At 39.2% G+C, this 21,731-nt stretch overlaps 3 protein-coding genes across 8 annotated transcripts in view; 1 reads left to right on the forward strand and 2 right to left on the reverse strand.

The window, feature by feature from the left end:
• Window positions 1-16,186, reverse strand: part of LOC131689490 (uncharacterized) — a 141,193-nt gene extending 125,007 nt beyond the window's left edge. For 4 of the 6 annotated variants that reach the window (XM_058974608.1, XM_058974607.1, XM_058974604.1 and 1 more), the window contains exon 1: window positions 16,048-16,185. The gene's annotated coding sequence lies outside the window, so the exon portion shown is untranslated. Of the gene's footprint in view, window positions 1-16,047 lie in introns of all 6 variants that reach the window. The other 2 variants (XM_058974602.1, XM_058974603.1) reach the window with 2 other exon arrangements.
• A 420-nt stretch (window positions 16,187-16,606) lies between these two features.
• Window positions 16,607-17,620, reverse strand: LOC131690147 (uncharacterized). The gene is made up of 2 exons (XM_058975696.1): window positions 17,149-17,620; window positions 16,607-17,095 (listed from the first exon to the last, which is right to left on the reverse strand). The coding sequence occupies exons 1-2, from the start codon at window positions 17,515-17,517 to the stop codon at window positions 16,901-16,903; spliced, it is 564 nt and encodes a 187-aa protein (XP_058831679.1). The 5' UTR covers window positions 17,518-17,620; the 3' UTR covers window positions 16,607-16,900.
• Window positions 17,621-19,177: 1,557 nt separating this feature from the next.
• LOC131692468 (nitrilase and fragile histidine triad fusion protein NitFhit) lies at window positions 19,178-21,173 on the forward strand. Its single transcript, XM_058979526.1, has 5 exons — window positions 19,178-19,304; window positions 19,366-19,583; window positions 19,640-20,011; window positions 20,153-20,654; window positions 20,734-21,173. The coding sequence occupies exons 2-5, from the start codon at window positions 19,371-19,373 to the stop codon at window positions 21,081-21,083; spliced, it is 1,437 nt and encodes a 478-aa protein (XP_058835509.1). The 5' UTR covers window positions 19,178-19,304; window positions 19,366-19,370; the 3' UTR covers window positions 21,084-21,173.
• The last annotated feature ends 558 nt before the right edge of the window (window positions 21,174-21,731 follow it).

Consider the following 21,731-nt stretch of genomic DNA (forward strand, 5'->3'; position numbering starts at 1 on the left):
AAATGAAGGAAAACCAGCATTTTATAAGATGATGAGTAAACATCTTGCGAAAAGGGTTACATTACGATTACATTTCAAATAAATGTATGAGCCAAATAGTTGCAAATACCTGTAATTTCAAAATAGTTGCAAATAAAACTAAATTTCTTACTCGTTTCATTCATATTTTGGCAGTGGTAAGCCTTTTCCGAGCACAAAATGAAGCTACCACAAAAGCTACGACTCACTTGCGGGTGAAAAAAAGCAAACTGTATCACTTTGCCAGTTCATGAGCTGAATCATAGGTGTCGCATGACTAATTTTGGCTTTGCCGAAAATCGTCAATAGGTAAAACGAAGTGTTATGCACGTGAAATTTTAGTCAGTTGTATTTTTTATGATGTTGATGTGCTTTTCACACACAGTGTTCGCATGAATTTCATTTGAAAACCATATTCCCCATACTCGATTAGATATTGAAATGGAAACCGTGTGCATTTCATGTGTTTGAGAGTTGAAATAATTCAATAGTTTTCCACATGATGATAACGTGTTTCCTTTTTAGTAGTGAAGTACATGTAAAAACCCTAGCGTTCTTCAAACGCCAAATTAAGATCTGACAACCATAAATAGGCCATCGTTAGTTCAATATTTGATAGGTTGGATGGCGTTCAAGACCGAAATCTTATTGCAAAGGTGCAAAAAATGACGGTATTCATTGGAGATTCGACCGACTCGAGGGAATCCGTTAGAATTAAATGCACGTTGTGCAGCACGGAGGACATCATAAATCGACCGGAGAGAATAGGGCACTGGAAAGAGACAAACTGTACGACGAATCGGAAAAAAATTCATCAAATTAATTGTACTATTTTTTTTAATCTAAAGTTTTATTTGAAACGGCTCAATGCGTTAGCACAACTGAGCCGTGGGCTAGGGGAAGATCACTTGTGATGCATTTTTAAAAATCAGCGAAATTAAATGCATTTATTTCTATCAAAATCAAAATTCATAATTTATTTTGCGTTGCGTGCAATGTTGTTTGCGTTGCGTGTAAGAAAACGTTGCGTGTAAGAAAAACTAGCCCTACATTTAACAAAACGTCGAACAAAGTGGATCAGCGTAGGACGTTTGTTAAACAAACTTTTTTGCGAGACAGTGCAAAGCTGATGCAAAAATGGAAATTCAATGCATTTTTTTCAATTTGATGCAAATTTGTTATACATTCTTAAAGTGATCTGCCCCTAGGCCGTGGGTCTTTTAATTTTTTTTACAATAAGGAAAAAATTAAAGGGTTGTGTACAGGACACGACCACGGTGACATTAAAAATATAGCTTTTTTATCTATCACACATATCGACACACGTTCTTGTTCACTCGCCAGTTTCATATGTTACAATTTGCTATATACCCTCCCCATTAAAACATAATTTATTGAAGGTCTTTTAACGGTAATCTATTAATAAATCAAGTATCTCACTAGGTGATTGGCATTAGTTGGCTGATCCATCTAGTAAAAATAGGCTGGTCTGTCCAGAAAATATATTCAAAAGAAAAGTTCCATATTGAGAGCTGTGATGAGGAAACCCACGCCCGCCAACGGAAATATACAGATTCTCCATAAAATATGAAATTTCATTTTCCATTCAAATTTTCAATTATGTACTAATGAACTTAAGTAAACAATCTTAAGTTTAAGTATTTCTTGATCGATTAGTGGTGGAAAAAATGAAATTATTTGATAAATTACATTGTTATGCAACGTTCGCACTACCAGTTAAAACGGGTTTTTATGCTATCTTGGTGACATTTTTCTTGTTGCTAATTATTAAAACGTGTTATAACTCTGTAGTGTAAACATTGTATTATTAAACCAATTCTGCAGCGTTTTATGTTATATAGGTGTTTTTTGTGGTAATAGGACTGACATAATTATATCTTCAGTACAGCGGTTTGTTTCATAATTTAAAACAGATTTATTTTAAAATTTAAATTAGTATACCCAACCGTATTTGTTGTATACTTTAAAACGCAATTAGAACTGTGTTTTAAATACATAGGGTAGGATAGATATTCTGACTGGTTAAACTGGGAAAACAATTTTAAGTCCAGTAACGCTTAAGACATGGCTTGAATTTGAATCGAAAAATAACACCCGCTTCAACTGCTGCTGGGACGGTAAGTTCTGTTTTAAAATTTTCCGTTGTGTGCAGTACGAAACAAAAGTGTTTGAAATTAGAAAACAAAAAGTTCTGCTGGGAATGTGATTGTTTCCGATGCAATTACACTCAGATTTTTCACGCAGGGGATACAGGCCGTGTAAATGAAAACCGCGTAAATTTAAAAAAAAACGCGTTAATGAAAACCGCGTAAATTTCAAAATCCGCGTAAAAAACCAGTCAGATGCCTTACTGATAAAAAACATATAACCGAAATATGAAAACCAATTGGCTCTTTACCCTACGCAGCTACAAAGCGCCGTAAACATGGATTAACAAGTTACAACGCACACGCATGCATAAAAATAAATATATTTTTTTCAAACGCAACACTCTTAAGCAGCACACACCGTATTAAATTAAATCCAAACCACCCCGCCCACCCACTTTGCAAATCATTCTGTGACACCATGCTGGTACCCGACAAATCCCCACACGGCCACCGCTGCCGAAAATGCATAGCGTCTACCGCTTATTGTAGTGCCCAGACGCTGCAGCCATGATCTTACCCGTTCGACATAAGAACAAAAACTGATTCAAACGGGTACGCGTCACCTCTATTTATTAACTAACCGTATATGGTTTAGTCACTTAGGTGCGAGTGTGTGCAAATGCCAACGTTACCGAAAATCGATAACGCTTATTGCATCGCCCAGAGACGACGTTGCTCGTGTGGGATAAGAGCAACAACTGATTTAAACGGACATGCGTTGCTTCTATTTATGACTTTTCGTGTTTCATTGAGCAACTAAGCTGCCCTCTTTTGACGGCTGTGTCTGAGATATCTGCCTCACGAATGGTATTTTTCCCGTTTTTTGTGAACTTTTTAATTTTACCAATTTCCAAAAGTCTACTTTTATTGGGGAGATATTAAATTATTACCAATATTTAAGTTAGGTGTTTCTGAATCGGTTGGTGTATGAATGATTAAAATCCATCTAGTAATATCAGAGTTATAAGCGTGCAAACCTTACATAGTTTCGTTACATGGGAGATAGTTAAGATTTTATAATGAACCTAGCCCCAGATAGTGGAGTAAGACATTTTTAATGTCAAAAATGAAAACATAAATTCTAAGAATGTCGGTCTGCTAGATCTTGTTGACGCAGTTTGCTGCAGCGTGTTGAGATTGTTTTCCTTGGCGGTAAAGCCGCTTGGGGGTCACTCAGTCTGCCTTCTCTCGCGTTATCGTTCCCGTCCATGTCATCATCGATACTGCTTTCTTGCTGTTCACGATCAGAGGTTCTTATTTGTTCTTGATCTTACGGGTCGCTGTTGTAAATCCGTCTTGATCGGTATTTTCTTCTTTATTGGCGATGCTAGTTGTTGGTTTGGGAGCGGTTGTCGTGGTCGTTGTATGTACCTGCATTATTGGTTAATTGGATCGTTGTTTTTGGTTTATCTGAAGGTGTCGGTGGCTGCTTGTTAGAGTTGGCTGTAGTAGATGAGTTTTGCCAAGTTGCTTCGGAGCATGTTTTTCGTAGTATGCTGTATGGTTACAGAATTAGCATGTTGGGGTCTACCCGGGATATGTGACTACCGTTGTTTGCTTATATGTCACGCCATCCTTCGGTGATTTGCATTCGATAGTCATGTAAGAAGGTATTGGTTTGGTCATTCGCATCCTCACAATACGAGCGCCGTTGGGAATTCCGGTGAAAAAGTTTCTCCAGGTGTTATTCGTAATATAGAACAAAAGCTGGCTTGATTCACTGGTGTCTATAACCTGCTATAGCGTAGCGATTTTTTCGCTTCTGTTTTGTGCGAGGTCAGAAGATAGACTGTAATTGTCCTGTGGTAGGATGTAAACAAGGATATCTGTCAACGACTTCTGGTTCGAATGAAGGAACTGAAAGAGCTTTTAAGGCATCGGATCATGGAGAAATGAGACGAACTGATAATTGGAACGATGATACTGATAAACTAGTAGAAGAGAATATGAGCGACGCGCCAACTAATGATGACAGAGGTTTTGAATGAATCGACAAGTGAGTACTTACCATTTGCCAACGCGAATGGCCGCAAAATAAAAAGATATGAGACTATCTGAATGTGTTTGCGATGATCTGTGACAAGTGGTATGATAGTTACGGTAAGGAGGAAAGGATTCATTTGAATACCCAAGGTGATACAAAAAGCCTTAGGTAGCGCTAATCTCTCACAGATCATTTCACAAAATAAGGTAAAGAAGACACTCCTAACAAATAAACAACTAATCACTAATTCAAGTACAAATGGAATGAGGTACACCGCACTAGAAAAGGATGTCTTCACGTATAGGTGATTAGATGACGTATTTCTAAACATTGTCCTTAATAAAAAAATACAGTCAATTAAAGAAATAATTAAAACTATGCCATACATACATACAATTATCATAGCGAAATCCTTAAAAGACTGATTATCTAAAGATACTTTGAATGCAGGTTTATACAAGGAGGTACGGAAATGTATGAATTCTTTCGTGCCTACGCTCTATGTCCACGTATTCGACCAATACGGCGTTACTTGAAGGCGAACTTTGACAAATTCGTAGAAGATCGTCAGATAATTGTTGATATGAAACGGTATTTGATGGATAACGGTTACCCGTTGATAGTTTGCTGGAGTGAAGATGCAACCTAAGTAACCAGTGGAATAGAATATAAACATTTTAACGATCAGTCTCTGGAGCTATGGCTCCTTTGAATACAGACGGTATGCCTACAAGGAATTTATTTAACTGTTTGTCGTCAATACATCGTTCAATACAAACGATGTATTGAAAATGTGGGAATTCGTTAAGCGGAAATTCAAAAAAGAATTTTGCCTGTAAAGCAACGGATAGAGAGTTTTTTAGCGCTATTATAGAACAAATGAAGTTGCCATCGGAGAAAGACAATCAGTTCGGAGACTGGTGTGTTGCAACTACAGATGTAAAAGATGTATGTGGACAACATCCTACGCACCTCGCAAATATGTTCCGAACGCATCTCGCTAAATAAGACACGAATTTCTTTTGGGTTCGTTTAAGCTATCCCAATTCGTATTCACCTTTCAGAACTATTTGTTTCAGGAAAATTTCGAGTGTCTAAATTACAACCTGATGAACTAATCGCCAATGTATCGAATGACCGACACCAGGCTGGTAAAAGAACTAAGATGTTATGCCTCATAAATGTTCATATTAGAGGTCAAACTTCCTCAATCGTGATTTCTTAATACACCCAAAAAATAGGTATTTTTTGCAAAATAGGGTTATTTAGCTCAAAATACTCTTCTGGTAAATGTTCAAATATTGTTAAAAAATGGCAATTTTTGGGATTTTTTTGGCCATTGTGTTATTTCAAACTAAGTTAGCATGAGAAAAGTTTACACTTATAACAATCAATGCAATAAGCAATAATTACAATTTTTTCGAAACATTTTACCGAAATAATACATTGTTCATTTGGTGAAACTGTGAAAATCGCAACATTTTCAAGTGTCTTATGCCAGTGATACCAGTTGGAATTTTAATGAAAGAAACAGCCTAATTTCCTATTTTTTGCCAATAATGGCTGGTTTTTTTTTTGTAAAACTTTTATTGACCTGTTTCTTAATTTTTGATTACATGTCAAATAAAACGAAATTTCTTTGAGAATTGGCTGGCGGGTGCGTCTATTTTGTTGTTGGAAAACCGGGTGTATCCAGTCCTCATGTTGCAGCTGTAAGAGCCGTCAATCCAAACCCAGAAAAAACGCTTCGTTGGTAAGTCCAAATGAGCATGTGTTTGCTACATTGCAATAGGTGGAGCTCGATGCTTTTCATCTGGCCGAGACAAATGTTTCAGTTAGGGTCAGCTCTCCTGTTCACTCTATACAAAAACTCGTTGGTTACAATTTTCGCGATGCACCACAGAAAACCACACTGATCGTTAGTGCGAGTTTAAAAATTTGGAGTGATATAGTTTTGGGTTGAGGATTTTACCGCACTATAAATGCTTCACTTTTCGTTGCAGCATTTTTGATAACATCAGTGGAAGGAGGGGACTTATTGTTTTTCAGTATCCTGTGAAGATTTTGTAGTCAGCGTTCAGAAGTGAAATCGGCCTGTACGATTTTATGCTGTCGTCGCGTTTCTTCTTTTTGACTAGCACAATGCCACCGTCAAACAACTCTTTAGTGGCTTGAGAGGACAAGGCTTGATTTATTATAAAGGTTAACTCTCGCTGAATCACTTGCCACAATTTTAAATAAAATTCTTTTGGTAGACCATCAATGGCAGGAGATTTGTGTGAGCTGCTTGATTTAATTGTTTGTAAAATCTTGTTGGATGAGATTTCACTCACAATACGCTGGTTGTCCTCATTGTGTTGGGTTGAAATATTCGTTTACTGTGGTATGCGTGGAGGAGTACAGATTCGCAAAATATTCCTGTACGCTTCGGCGTATCTCATTTGGCTCCCTTATGGTATCAGCATCAATCTGTAGCGTTTTAATCGAAATTTCAGCTCGTCGAGTCTTTTTATTTGCTACGTGGAGTATTGATGTGCTTTCGCCTCCGATGAGTGTTTCGTTCCAACTCCTTGTTTGTTGTGTAAAGTTTCGATGAAGCGACAGCATATTCCCTTTAATGTGGTTGATAGTACTTAGTTGGCTGAAATCGCCATAATAGCGGTCATAGGATGAACGAAGTAGAGCATAATACAATTACCTTGTGTCGCAGAAGGAACGTTTTTTTAACGAAGCTTTCCATTTGATGAAGGAAATAAGTTTTGGTTTAACGTATTTGATCCACCAATCGATCCAGGTGCGAAAATTCTTGTCCAATAAGCTCATTTGACGTGAAGTTCATCTCTAACTGCTGGATCGTTTACTAGACTTGGGTGCATACGCCATACCCTAATAAACATCTTATGATCCAAGCGCCTAACGACCTGTTCAGAAAATCATCCAATGAATATGTGGAATCGTTGGAACATATGGGTTAAAGTTCGTGTATAATTTTTTATTAGGGTACGCCTCGACCTGGTGGATTCCCGAGTGTGGGAAGCACTGTGCGGATAATGTATGCTTTATGAACCGAGAAGACGTTGGTATGTGTTGGGAGTGAGAAGAATCCAGTCTATCCTGGAGGCTGAGTCAGATCTGATGAATGAAAATTCGACATGTTGACGATGTATAAGCTCTCAGCTGTTTTCAACTCCTGAGGCAGACATGAATCTTTTAAACATTGGACTGTGTGCATTTGAAACGGTGGTGTCTTTTTGATTCACTACAGAGCTGAAATCACCCCCGATGATTGCAGTTGCGATTGCGTTGCGTTGTAGAAGTAGTATGGTAGCATCCGGTATGCTGTCTGTTAGTTGTCCTCGGGCGGAGGTAATGAACTCTAACCTCAATAGATTCATCTTCCATTGACATTGGAATGCTGTAGGATTTCCCGTCGTGTTCTAGCTGGTGTTTCATGTTGTGTTTTTTACTATGTCCTGTGCTCTTCGAGCGGAACCGGTGCCCACGAAGACACGTCCATTGCTGACTTGCAAGTGGTGTAGTTTAGTCGCTTCGACAGCAAGATTTTTTTGTGATGAACTCTGCGATCGCGGGAAGGTTTAGTTTAGTCGGTACAACTTTAAAGTTGATGACAAATGTTTTGTCAATCGATGATACCATATTGGCAGTTGCTGGTTCTGAATATCGGGATTAAACTTGTTTTACTATGCTGGACTACGTTCGCGAATTTCGTCATATTAAAAACCAATATCGTTGTCGTTAAAACGCGTATGCTCACGACAACAGTCTGCTGTCAACATTTAACAAAACTTTCTAAGCAAACTATTTTTTTTAAATCTTCATTGATTTTAACGCAAAAAGCTTGTGGAGATTCCTTCAACGAAGGATGACCACGCAAGATAAAATGCATTTTGTGAATTAATATTGATATTCAAATTCTAAATACTGAGGTAGTTTTTTGCACGAATGATATTCTTACCGAATACAAATTTATATTTGCTGTTAAGCAGTGGAATCAAATAATATGGTTCGCTTGGAATTTTTTTTTTCGATGAATTGTTGTTGCAAGTTAACAAATAAAATACAAAAAAATATGGATTTTTGTCATGTAAAATAGCTTCGAAAAATACTTGTAATAGACTGGTTGTCAGATCACTCCATTTTAACCGCTGCGGCTGCGGGAAAGGATCATCTGTAACATCCAGGATGGAGACAAATTCTTAGAAAGCTGTAACAATATATTTTTAAAGTTCTCCAGATGTTGTCAAAAGGGCCAAATCTAATGAAATCGTTGGAGCTAGCTGATTCAGAAATCAACTCCTTGTTGCCAAAATGAGTCCGTGATTTGATTCGAAAAGAACAATATGTCATGTCCTACCTACAGTGTTTTGGTAAGCGTGACCGCCACTCATTCCAGTTATTTCGTCTTTAAACATAAGTTCAAAGACATGAGTTAAAGTTTCCAGTCTCCAAAACACATTCCTATTTGAGAACGAAAGTGTCTTGATGGAACAAAACTCATGCCGATATAGTTAAAGAACTATGCTCTTCAGCTAAATAATACTAAAAATATGAAATGTTTATCATTAATATAGGGGCCATTGAGTATGATGGGTCCTTTTGAAAACTATAAGATGTTTCACAGACGTCTTTTTCGGGCTCAAGAATCATGCAAAAGTAACACTTACCATGAATGTTAAATTTCTTCGAGGTTTTCTACAAAATGAGTACCGGACTACGAATGTTATCTATCCAGCTTTTTACGTGCCATAATGGCGATCAAAATTGATCAGTTCGTAATACGTTAATGGCCCTTTTTTGATATTAATCGTTTACGTCAATCACCCAGTGAGATTACGTCATCTTGCGTTAGTCCAATGCGTTGGATGTCAATGAACGCCCGACATCTTATCGACTTAACGTTGCTGTCAAGCTGGCGTAAACGATTAGTGTCAAAAAACACTGAAAAAAATCCAAACGTTAATTCTATTTGCTTCAAACCGCTTAAAATTCATTTGAAGAAGAAATGCTATTGTTATCACGCGCACACATACCTTCTATGTGTCAATTGTATAAACTATGTATGCACACACATAAGTTATATGTGCATATTATTATAGAATGGGGTTTTATATGCCTATTAGTTATGAAATGTGAATGTAAGATTAATATTTCTTGTAAACACACACATTAGGTTTATGTGCCAGCAAATAGTGTGTATATGCCTCCGTTAATTGCAAAAATCTATGTGTAAAATCAATAGGCATAACGTTTACTTTTTTTGAGTGAAGGGCAATTAAACGTATTACGAACTGAACAATTCAGATCGCAATTTTGGCACGCAAAAAGCTGCATAGGTTTTCTGAGTGCGTCCCGCATTCGTTCTGAAAGTATCTGGTCACATTAACTTAAATGTAGTGACAAAAACAATAAATACTGCGGCGTTTTTGCATGACGCGTATAAACAGCTAAAGATTTGAAATATTTCAAGGTTTTAAGCGTAAAATCATATTCCATTTTTTGAAAATTTATTAATGTTCGTTATTTTGATAAATACAAGGTTTTTAAAAATCTGTTTTTAAATCAGTACTCTTGAAATAATTCGACAAATGACATCAATTTTTAAAATCGTTACTGTTGGAAACCTAAATATTTTACTAGTGACAAAGTTCAACGTTCAGACAAAATACCAAAAAAAATTGCTCGATTTTTTAAAAAAATTTCGACTAGCCACCACCTTGACTCTATCAACTTGCTCCGTTCTTCACTTCACCGAACACCAACACCACGACGACTGCCGACGTCACACTTGACACGATACGTCAAAATATTCCAACAAGAATCTGCATATTTTCAAACCATCGCCATGCTCTTCGCACGCTTAGAATCGCAACCGGGTATCTCTTTCACTCTTGAACATTTTAATGTAGAATACATTTAAGGTTTCAATATAGGGGTCCCGTTTCAAAATATCGGCTGCGGCGCCGCGTCAGATTTTGAACGTTAATAACTTTTATCATACTTAACAGAATGATTTGATTTTTAGACCAATTTGTTGCAAATATGTTCCTCTATGCTGTATTAAAATTTGAAGTATGTATAACATGTACTAATAACAAAAAAATGTGTTTTGAAAAATCTTTCGAAAACGACTCGGAAAAGTGAAAATTTTCAGCCCATCCCGCACAGAGCCGTCGTTATGGTAGACCAACCGAACAATAAAATAATGAAAAGTTTATATATAGGTCCATTACATGTTTGTTCGTATGGTTATTCGCATTGGGTTGCTTGACGAGAGCACTTGGTGGGGGAAAGACGGCATATTCCTTTGGTTAGGCCATTAGAAGCCGGACGGAAAGGAAAGGCTCATGCACGGCACGAGAACGAGCGAGAAAGCGATAGTAGTGCATATTAGCGCGATTATATAAATATCTGTCGGTCGGTTTTTCTCATCATTCGTATTCGTTCAAGCACTAGCAAGCAGCCAGTCCACCGAAGAAAAGCAGTCGGCGATGACGACGGCGGAAAAAGTGCCCCAGCTACTGGTGACTCATCGCAACCCGATCAGGAACTGTCGCCCTGCAAGAATTTCGCCCCAACTAAAGGGCAACAGAGTAGGCTATCGTTCCAGCGTCTGGGTCGTGAGATTGTGCAGGACTGCAAAGTCGAGCTACGCTTACAAAGCTCAGTCGTAATGATGCCCCGAGAAGCCAACGATGCCTACTTGGTCGGTTTGTTCGAGAATGCAAAATAGTGCTTTCTAGCTCACCGTGTCCGCGGGGAGTGCGTCTGAATTATGCTCCCGCAATAAAACAATAAACGGTTCTTTACAGGACCAATTAATTGTGTTCTAATAAGAGTTAAACTGAAATTTACATTTTATGGTGTATAACAAATAATTTTCAGAAAGCAATATAAGAAATACGATGTGTGGAAAGAAAGAAAGAGAATTTAAATTATCTTCTCTCGCTCATTTTCGTGCACTGCTTTTCCATTCCTTTCTGCTGCTACTACCATCATAACTAAAACGAATGTGCGTGTTCCCCCACCATCTCATGGCCAGTGTTGCCACAATTGCATGTCGCTATAACAATTTGAATTATTTTATTGATCCTCTCTAGTATTGATAAAATATAGAACATGCAAAGTACACTAGTCGCATGCTTTTATTCGAACTTTTTGGCAGCCTCCGTTGATTAACTGCATAAATCGATTTGTTTGTGCAGCTCCTTGCTAGTAGCAAACTAAATAGCCTTTATCAGCGCTAACAAATAAAACAAAAGAATTTAAATTTGTGAAAATCTTCTCCTTCCTTCTTTTCAAATCTGCAACATTCTTTGAAAATATTGTTGGAATGTTGTTATTGAAAAACTGAACATGCAAGTTTGCTAGCACTGGCCACTAGATTGAAGGCGATGGAAAGACAGAATATTCGTTTTGGTTATGCTAGTATTGGTAGCCGAACGGAAAGGAAAGGCACAGGAATGGCACGAAAACGAGCGGGAGAGCGATAGTAGTGCTTTCTTGTGTTTTCATATATGAATATTGGTCGGTCGGTTTTTCTCATCATTCGTATTCGTTCAAGCACTAGCAAGCAGCCAGTCCACCGGAGGAAAGCAGTTGGCGATGATGACGGTCCGCAAAAGTGCCCCAGCTACTGGTGGCCCATCGCAATCAACTACCGATCAGGAACTGTCGCCATGCTAGTATTTCGCCCCAACTAAAGGGCAACGGAGCAACTAATCCGCTGGCTAACATTCCAGCGTCTGGTTCGTAAGGTTGTGTATTACTTCAAAGTCGAGCTACGCTTACAAAACTCAGCCGTAATGAAGCCACTGATGCCTACTTGGTCGGTTTGTGGGAGTGGGCGTAAATTACAATAAAAGCAACGGTTCTTTTCAGGACCAATCAATTGTGTTCTAGTGAGAGTTAAACTGAAACTTTTATTTTAAGGTGTGTAGCAAATTTTCAACAAGCAACATAATACGTTGGGTGGAAAGAAGTAGCTTGCACACGGAACAAAAATTTAAATTATCCTCTCGCTCGTTTCGTGCACTGCTTTTCCATTCCTTTCTACTGTTATTATCAGTATTACCAAAACGAATGTGTTGTTGCATGTGTTTAAGAGAAACGTTGAAGTCGCATGCTTCTATTCAAGCTTTTTGGCAGCCCCCGTGAACTAACTGCATTAAATGATTTTTTGTGCAGCTCCGTGCTAGTAGCAAACAAAATGGCCCTACCAGTGTCTGATTCGTGAGATTGTGCAGGATTTCAAAGTCGAGCTAAGCTTATAAAGTTCAGCCGTAATGGTACCCGAAGAAGCCAGTCTTGTCGTTTTGTTCGAGGCTACAAAACAGTTCGCCAGGCACGTAACTATCATGCCAAAAATATCCAACGATCCAGCGCATCACCATCAACACCAACGCCGATACCAAAGGTTCTTTTCAGAACCACCATTATTACCATAGAGAATTATTTGAAAATTTCCCATTCAAACGTGATTCTGTTGAATATTATTAGATTTAAATTAACGTCTCGAATTGAAATCACGACGCTCCGGTTATGTGACAGACATTACCCACCCATCTTTTTAATGTAGAATACATTTAAGGTTTCAATATAGGGGTCCCGTTTCAAAATATCGGCTGCGGCGCCGCGTCAGATTTTGAACGTTAATAACTTTTATCATACTTAACAGAATGATTTGATTTTTAGGCCAATTTGTTGCAAATATGTTCCTCTATGCTGTATTAAAATTTGAAGTATGTATAACATGTACTAATAACAAAAAAAATGTGTTTTGAAAAATCTTTCGAAAACGACTCGGAAAAGTGAAAATTTTCAGCCCATCCCGCACAGAGCCGTCGTTATGGTAGACCAACCGAACAATAAAATAATGAAAAGTTTATATATAGGTCCATTACATGTTTGTTCGTATGGTTATTCGCATTGGGTTGCTTGACGAGAGCACTTGGTGGGGGAAAGACGGCATATTCTTTTGGTTAGGCCATTAGAAGCCGGACGGAAAGGAACGGCTCATGCACGGCACGAGAACGAGCGAGAAAGCGATAGTAGTGCATATTAGCGCGATTATATAAATATCTGTCGGTCGGTTTTTCTCATCATTCGTATTCGTTCAAGCACTAGCAAGCAGGCAGTCCGAAGAAAAGCAGTTGGCGATGACGACGGCGGAAAAAGTGCCCCAGCTACTGGTGACTCATCGCAACCCGATCAGGAACTGTCGCCCTGCAAGAATTTCGCCCCAACTAAAGGGCAACAGAGTAGGCTATCGTTCCAGCGTCTGGGTCGTGAGATTGTGCAGGACTGCAAAGTCGAGCTACGCTTACAAAGCTCAGTCGTAATGATGCCCCGAGAAGCCAACGATGCCTACTTGGTCGGTTTGTTCGAGAATGCAAAATAGTGCGTTCTAGCTCACCGTGTCCGCGGGGAGTGCATCTGAATTATGCTCCCGCAATAAAACAATAAACGGTTCTTTACAGGACCAATTAATTGTGTTCTAATAAGAGTTAAACTGTAATTTACATTTTATGGTGTATAACAAATAATTTTCAGAAAGCAATATAAGAAATACGATGTGTGGAAAGAAAGAGAATTTAAATTATCCTCTCTCGCTCGTTTTCGTGCACTGCTTTTCCATTCCTTTCTGCTGCTAATACCATCATAACTAAAAGGAATGTGCGTGTTCCCCCACCATCTCATGACCAGTGTTGCCACAATTGCATGTCGCTATTACAATTTGAATTATTTTATTGATCCTCTCTAGTATTGATAAAATATAGAACGTGCAAAGTACACTAGTCGCATGCTTTTATTCGAACTTTTTGGAAGCCTCCGTTGATTAACTGCATAAATCGATTTGTTTGGTCAGCTCCTTGCTAGTAGCAAACTAAATAGCCTTTATCAGCGCTAACAAATAACACGAAAGAATTTAAATTTGTGAAAATCTTCTCCTTCCTTCTTTTCAAATCTGCAACATTCTTTGAAAATATTGTTGGAATGTTGTTATTGAAAAACTGAACATGCAAGTTTGCTAGCACTGGCCACTAGATTGAAGGCGATGGAAAGACAGAATATTCGTTTTGGTTATGCTAGTATTGGTAGCCGAACGGAAAGGAAAGGCACAGGAATGGCACGAAAACGAGCGGGAGAGCGATAGTAGTGCTTTCTCGTGTTTTCATATATGAATATTGGTCGGTCGGTTTTTCTCATCATTCGTATTCGTTCAAGCACTAGCAAGCAGCCAGTCCACCGGAGGAAAGCAGTTGGCGATGATGACGGTCCGCAAAAGTGCCCCAGCTACTGGTGGCCCATCGCAACCAACTACCGATCAGGAACTGTCGCCATGCTAGTATTTCGCCCCAACTAAAGGGCAACGGAGCAACTAATCCGCTGGCTAACATTCCAGCGCCTGGTTCGTAAGGTTGTGTATTACTTCAAAGTCGAGCTACGCTTACAAAACTCAGCCGTAATGAAGCCAGTGCCTACTTGGTCGGTTTGTGGGAGTGGGCGTAAATTACAATAAAAGCAACGGTTCTTTTCAGGACCAATCAATTGTGTTCTAGTGAGAGTTAAACTGAAACTTTCATTTTAAGGTGTGTAGCAAATTTTCAACAAGCAACATAATACGTTGGGTGGAAAGAAGTAGCTTGCACACGGAACAAAAATTTAAATTATCCTCTCGCTCGTTTCGTGCACTGCTTTTCCATTCCTTTCTACTGTTATAAGTATTACCAAAACGAATGTGTTGTTGCATGTGTTTAAGAGAAACGTTGAAGTCGCATGCTTCTATTCAAGCTTTTTGGCAGCCCCCGTGAACTAACTGCATTAAATGATTTTTTTGTGCAGCTCCGTGCTAGTAGCAAACAAAATGGCCCTACCAGTGTCTGATTCGTGAGATTGTGCCGGATTTCAAAGTCGAGCTAAGCTTATAAAGTTCAGCCGTAATGGTACCCGAAGAAGCCAGTCTTGTCGTTTTGTTCGAGGCTACAAAACAGTTCGCCAGGCACGTAACTATCATGCCAAAAATATCCAACGATCCAGCGCATCACCATCAACACCAACGCCGATACCAAAGGTTCTTTTCAGAATCACCATTATTACCATAGAGAATTATTTGAAAATTTCCCATTCAAACGTGATTCTGTTGAATATTATTAGATTTAAATTAACGTCTCGAATTGAAATCACGACGCTCCGGTTATGTGACAGACATTACCCACCCATCTTTTTTTATTGTGACCACGACTAACGGTTTAATATAGACACCCCATTTCAATATTTCTGAAGGAACAGAAGGTCGAGTTTGGAAAGTTTGTAACTTTCATTGTACTTAACCAAATTACACAATGTTCGCACTAATGATACAGAAATATGATCAGGAATCTTCTGTTAGATTTGTAAGTATGTATAATTTACATGAATAAAGAAAAATTGATTTTCAGGAATCAATTATTATCTGTTCTTCCATTGGCCAGTACTACGCGACTTCCTCATGCTAACAATTAATTTCATCGTTAGCCATCTCCCTCACCAAGGCCAACAACGCCAACAAAACCGGTCCTTTTCAGGACCACCATCATTTTTGTAAAGAATAATTTGAAATATTCCTCGCCCAAATCAGCTTTTGTCCGAAAATCCTAATGAGTATCAACATATTTGAAGAACGTGTTCCTTATGTATTCTACATCTCTCCGGTTATGTCGCAGACATTACCCACCCATCTTTTTTTTTATTGATATTGAACCTCTTTATGGAACAAGTTCTTGCACATGATATTAGGGCGAATACTTGCCAAACCACAAAAAAAATTGACTTTTCCGTTGATTTTACTGCAAAATTTTTATCACCAACACTTACATCGAGTTCTGCAATAATCACACTTTCCAACCGAACCAGCGCAGCCGAGCGAAAGTTTTGATTTTTGCACAAAATTTGCAATCGAATACCGGGGACCGACCGAATCGAGAGCCTCGAGCGCCGCATCGCATAACCGACCGAACCGAATGATGATGGGTGGAAATTTATGTTTTTCTCTCGCTTTCACTGCAGGTTGTTCACGTGGTACCGCTGTAAAAAAAAGTATGATTCATTGGTGCAGCTGTCCCACTTGCTCACACATGCTAGTTGCCGAAGAATCGATAAATTTGAGAATCAGTGTGACCAGACTATTGGTTCAGTGACGAAAGGAACCAAATGAAAGTGAAATTAGTGCAGGTTTATTGACGCTTTTTTAATAGATTTGCGATGGTAAAAACCGATCATGAAGTTTTTAAGGAATTTTAATTTCTGGGGAAAAATCACTATAGAGTGCGCAACGTCCGACAGATTCGTTCCAACGTCGAACGAATTGGACCAAGGAAAGATGTTCGTTAGGCATGGTTTTCTGTTCGCAGAAGCAGAACAAAACTTAACAAAATGTGACATATGAATGAGTGGGAGTAAGTCTTAAGGTTGTGTAATATGTTTCTACCGTTCTTTACTAAAGAAAATAAAATTTTGGTGATAAATGATGTTGAAAAATTGCGATGTCGATCTACCCGATCATAAATGTACACAAATATAAAGTTCACCCGTTAAATTCGTCGGTCCGATAAATACAACAGATTGGAGAACACTAGCCATCAATACATATAAAATAACGAGATTTTTTCCAACTTAAATATCTATTGAATCATTTTCTGTGTACAGGATTTGAACACTAGCTAAATAATCAGTCTGTCGAAGATGAAACCGCATCTCCGTTTCGCTTTGTCCGGATAGAAATACCTTGAAACACCTCCAATATTTTATCAATGACGTACGCAATATCCCCCGGAGTTTTACATTGAGGATATGCGTACATATAATCTTCCAGGTAGGACCGATCGTTGAGCACTGGATCGGCCATAATTCCGAAGAGCGAGTTCTAAAAGAAAAAAGACGTACAATAACAGAAATGAATTTAAACATGCGACATACCCTTAAAATGGCATGCACATCGTAGAACCGAGCATCCTCGCACATGATGGCTACCGTTTTCATCAGGTTTGACCAGTGACCACGTTCGGCACAGTGCCGAGCCACGTCCATCACGTTCATCGTGTCGGTGACGTGGTTATCCTTTTTCCGACCGGTGCTCACCCGAATAGCGATGTTTCCATGGCATGGCCAACCAGTAGGTTGTCTTGGTTCCAGGTCACTTTCCAGAAATTTGACAGCACTTTCCAATTTAGATTGCGGTATTAGATAGGTGCGATAATTTCGATTGCTTTTAATTGTTGCCTTCCTTTTGACGTTCCCTTTGGATGGCTTGCGTTTTCGTGGAACAGTTCCTTTGCGAGTTTTCATCGTGATCTGTTTGATTTTTAATCTAATTTGGGGGTGCCGGTTACAGCCCGAAAAAAAAGATTAGATTTTTGTTTACTTTTGATTTGGATTGGAATGAAACGAACCGAAAATGAAACTAAATGACAGCTACAGGGTGCACCCTATAGCATGCTGCTCGAAAGCAGTGCTGTCATTTGTACAGATTTCTTAAGCGCATATACGGCTCAAATACAGAACGGGTCTCGCGGATACAATAAAAACTTGACGTCAAATGCAGCCAGCTTGTTAAAAATAGGTGAGGTGGAATATGGGAGACGAAAGATAAAATGAACAGAAAAAAAGAAAAAGAAAACAACATCTATCCGCGATTCCCGTCCCAGCAGCATGGTACATGTTTTGTTGTAATGCCTATGTAAAAGAATATTTAACCCTTTCATGCTCAACTTTTTTCTAGTGCATGTAGGGTTTCAAAACTATTTTTCTTGAAAATGATGAGATCAAGAAACACGAAAAATCGATTTCCATAAAAATAGGTGCTTCCCTTGCAGTGTTAGAAGCTGCTCAATTTTTACCTTCCAATGCTAAATACAATTCTCCAAGAATATTTACAATAGTCCAATTGCATGGAAAACGTAGCCAAAGACAGCCTAAATTGATAAGTTTTATTAGGGGAGTGAGCGTAGCGTATTGGTAAAACGATTGCCTTGTACGCAGCGCACCTGGGTTCGAGTCCCGACCCCGCACATAGGGTTAGAAATTTTTCCTAAGAGATTTTTCTAACCCGAAGAGGCGAATGACCTTAAGGTTAAAACCTCTATAATTGAAATAAAAAAAAAAGTTTTATCAGTTTTCATTTTTCGTTGTCAACGTAAACTGTTCCTGACAGCACCGCTCCATCGGAATTCAATCAGACTAATTGCAATAACTTCGCTTCTAGAGCAGATCTTTGCAACTTTTATTACTCAAATCAAAGGCAATAGTCACATTTACTAGCCTTGCTTGTTTTTGTGAGCAAATCTTGCCTCAATCAAAAGTTATAGCTGTTTAAAAACGGTGTTGTCTACAAACAACATGGACATGAATGGGTTAAAATGTATGTAGAAGCCCGTAGATAGTAACACAACTGTTGTGCAAATACTAGTTCCATGAGAACAGTGTAGATTATAAATAGAATAAAATTTTGAAGGCATGAATCACGTTCAAACACAGTAAATTCTAGTTTAAGTTTACTGTTCCAAAATTAAAAAAAATATATGTATGTCCAAGGCTATCAGAACTCTGTAAAATACTGCAAATGTCTGCAAATCTCGCTTCGCTGCGTTTCAGATCTAATTTACAGACGACATATTTTCAAACGCATTGCAGACTTATATATATTTTCAATAAAAATTAAAGTAGAACATTTTACTGGTCTCGCCCTTGGGTTATTTCTACAGTGGCTTACATCTTAATTAAATTTTGTCACACGAGTTGACAATATTGCATTAACATGATATTTTGAAGTTTTCTTATTTTAAACGATGAAAACTTATGAACGAACATAACTTATCAAAGAACCTTTTCTTTGTTGAATAAATACAAATACGACAAATACATTTTTCTTCATTTTGACATGTAGATTTTTAACCAAATCATCTGGCAGCTCTGCCAGAAAGGCTCGAACTCGGTTGTTTTGTTTCTTGTTTTGTTGAATCAAGGTCAACTATTCGATTCGAATTGAACCATTCGAGCGGGTTTTGTTTTGCATTAGTGATAATACTGTTTAAGAACTGTGATACGCATACAGTTTTCAACCGGTTATTAATCAGGTGTTTGTTCCTCCATCAAATATACTAAATTTTCAGTTATTCAACTTATTTCATTCCGTAGCTTGAATGTTCCGATCATTACGACAAAGCAGCTGCAAGCTGACGATATTTTACACCAAACAATCGTTCAATTCGTCAACCGCCAGAACCATGGCCAGTGTTGGAACTGCTACCGGTCAGAAAATTGCCGTTGCTCAGATGCGATCCACCAATGATAAACAACACAATATGAGTCAAGTGAGAACCATTGTCGAGAAGGCCAAAAGTCTGCAAGCATCGGTAACTCCGAATAAATAAATTTCAGATTGAGAAATTAATTAACATCTCATTAACAGTTTGTGTTTTTCCCCGAATGCTGTGACTATGTTGGAAGTAATCGAGACGAAACGTTGAAACTTTCGGAACCTCTCACCGGTCAAACGGTGGCTGCATACAAACAACTCGCAAAAGATCACAGATTGTGGATCTCTTTCGGGGGAGTGCACGAATCTATGCTGGATGATTCAGAGAGCGGAGTGGTACAACGGATTTACAATACTCATCTGGTAGTTAATAATCTGGGTGAAATCGTTGGTCAATATCGAAAATTGCACATGTTCAATGCAGTTACGCCGGAGATCAAATTTCGGGAATCGGATACGGTTTGCTCCGGAAACGAACTTGTACCGCCGATCGATACTCCTATTGGTAAAATAGGGTTGCAAATTGTGAGTATTTTGGAGGTTTTATTTCTGCTTTTCTGTTGGCCTAGTATTTCTTTAAAACGGAAATCGTTTAAAGTCAACACAATCTAATAAATATTTATGGTAACAATACCCGTTCATTTTAAATTTCACATCTAATTTCAGTGCTACGACGTTCGCTTCGCCGAAGCAAGTACGATGTTGCGAAAACAAGGCGCCGAGATCTTGACCTACCCATCGGCCTTTGCCGTGTCAACGGGCCGGGCCCATTGGGAGGTACTGCTACGGGCGCGCGCCATCGAAAATCAATGCTATGTGATAGCGGCGGCCCAGATAGGGTTTCACAACAAGAAACGGGAAAGTTACGGACATGCGATGGCTGTAGATCCATGGGGTACTATTGTGGGCGAAGCTGGTCAACAAGATTTGGATGTAGTTGTGGTAACGCTTGATATGAACAGACAAACTAGCGTACGACAGAATATGCCATGCTTCGATCACCGTAGGGACGATATTTATAGTTTGTCTTGTCGAAACGGGTCGACCCGGACGGAAACGGGGAAGGCTGGATATGATTTCGGAGGTTTCACCATTCCTAGCGATACCGTATTTTATTCGTCGGAATATAGTTATGCTTTCGTCAATCTTCGGTGTGTGGTGCCAGGACGTATCCTTTTGTAAAGTTTTCTCCGACAATAACCATTCTTCACAGCTAAAATATTCCTTAACGCAAAATTTAATCCTAGATGTTCTAGTTTCTACGAAACGGCCAGCAGCTCGTCTTCCCGATCTGACACCGGCGGAGATCAACGATTTCTTCCAAACCGTGTGCCAAGTTCAAAAGGTAGCTGAAAAACTGTACAGTGCCACTTCCACTACCGTAACCGTCCAGGATGGTCCCGACGCTGGTCAGACGGTCAGTCAGGTGCATTGCCACGTAATGCCCCGACACGTGGGCGACTTTCCGGAAAACGACCAGATATATGGTGAGCTCAACCGGCACGACAAAGAACCGGAGCGACCGAAGAGAACCCCGCAGGAGATGGCTGCTGAAGCAGCGAAGTTTCGGCAGGAGTTTGTGCGAATGGGGTTGTGAGCTACAGTGTAGAATAATCCTGCTAACAAACATATTTGTAAATATACAGTGAAAAGGAAATTATTGATTTCATTAAAAGACGTCAGTTTACTCGACTAACAGTTTCTGATCTCCAATCGGTCCGAACGGATGTGTTTCTAAAATTTCCTTCAATTAATTCGATCCGTCATTCCCATCAGCCGCATCCACGTTCTCGGTCCCACCGCCCGGTTTTCGTATTCCACTTTCACTCGCCAGTCATCCTTTCCCGTGCTATAGCATGATTCCGTTGCCCGATACGATAGCGAATTGCGTGGTGGTCGCTATGCGTATACTTCTTGCATACTCCAATCTATATTCGCCGTCAGTTAAAGGATACAGAATGTGACGCCGATGATAGACTACCTCCCGGAACCTTCATTGTACAATCGTACGTGTAACTTCGCTAGAGCTTCCTGCAGAAGACGCCGTTGATTTTGGCGATCGCGAAACCTTCATATGAGCACTGTACCACTTCTTGAATGGGGAATCTGCCCATAGCTTGTATCGCAATCGTTTCCGATCGATCCGTCACTCAGTTACCGTCATCAAGGGGGAATTGATACGGCTCTGCATTCCATGCGGCGTCACACATTGTTTCTGTCGTAGACTGCCATAACAGTTGCTGTG

This window comes from Topomyia yanbarensis, chromosome 3, assembly GCF_030247195.1.
Source record: "Topomyia yanbarensis strain Yona2022 chromosome 3, ASM3024719v1, whole genome shotgun sequence".
Taxonomy (NCBI): domain Eukaryota; kingdom Metazoa; phylum Arthropoda; class Insecta; order Diptera; family Culicidae; genus Topomyia; species Topomyia yanbarensis.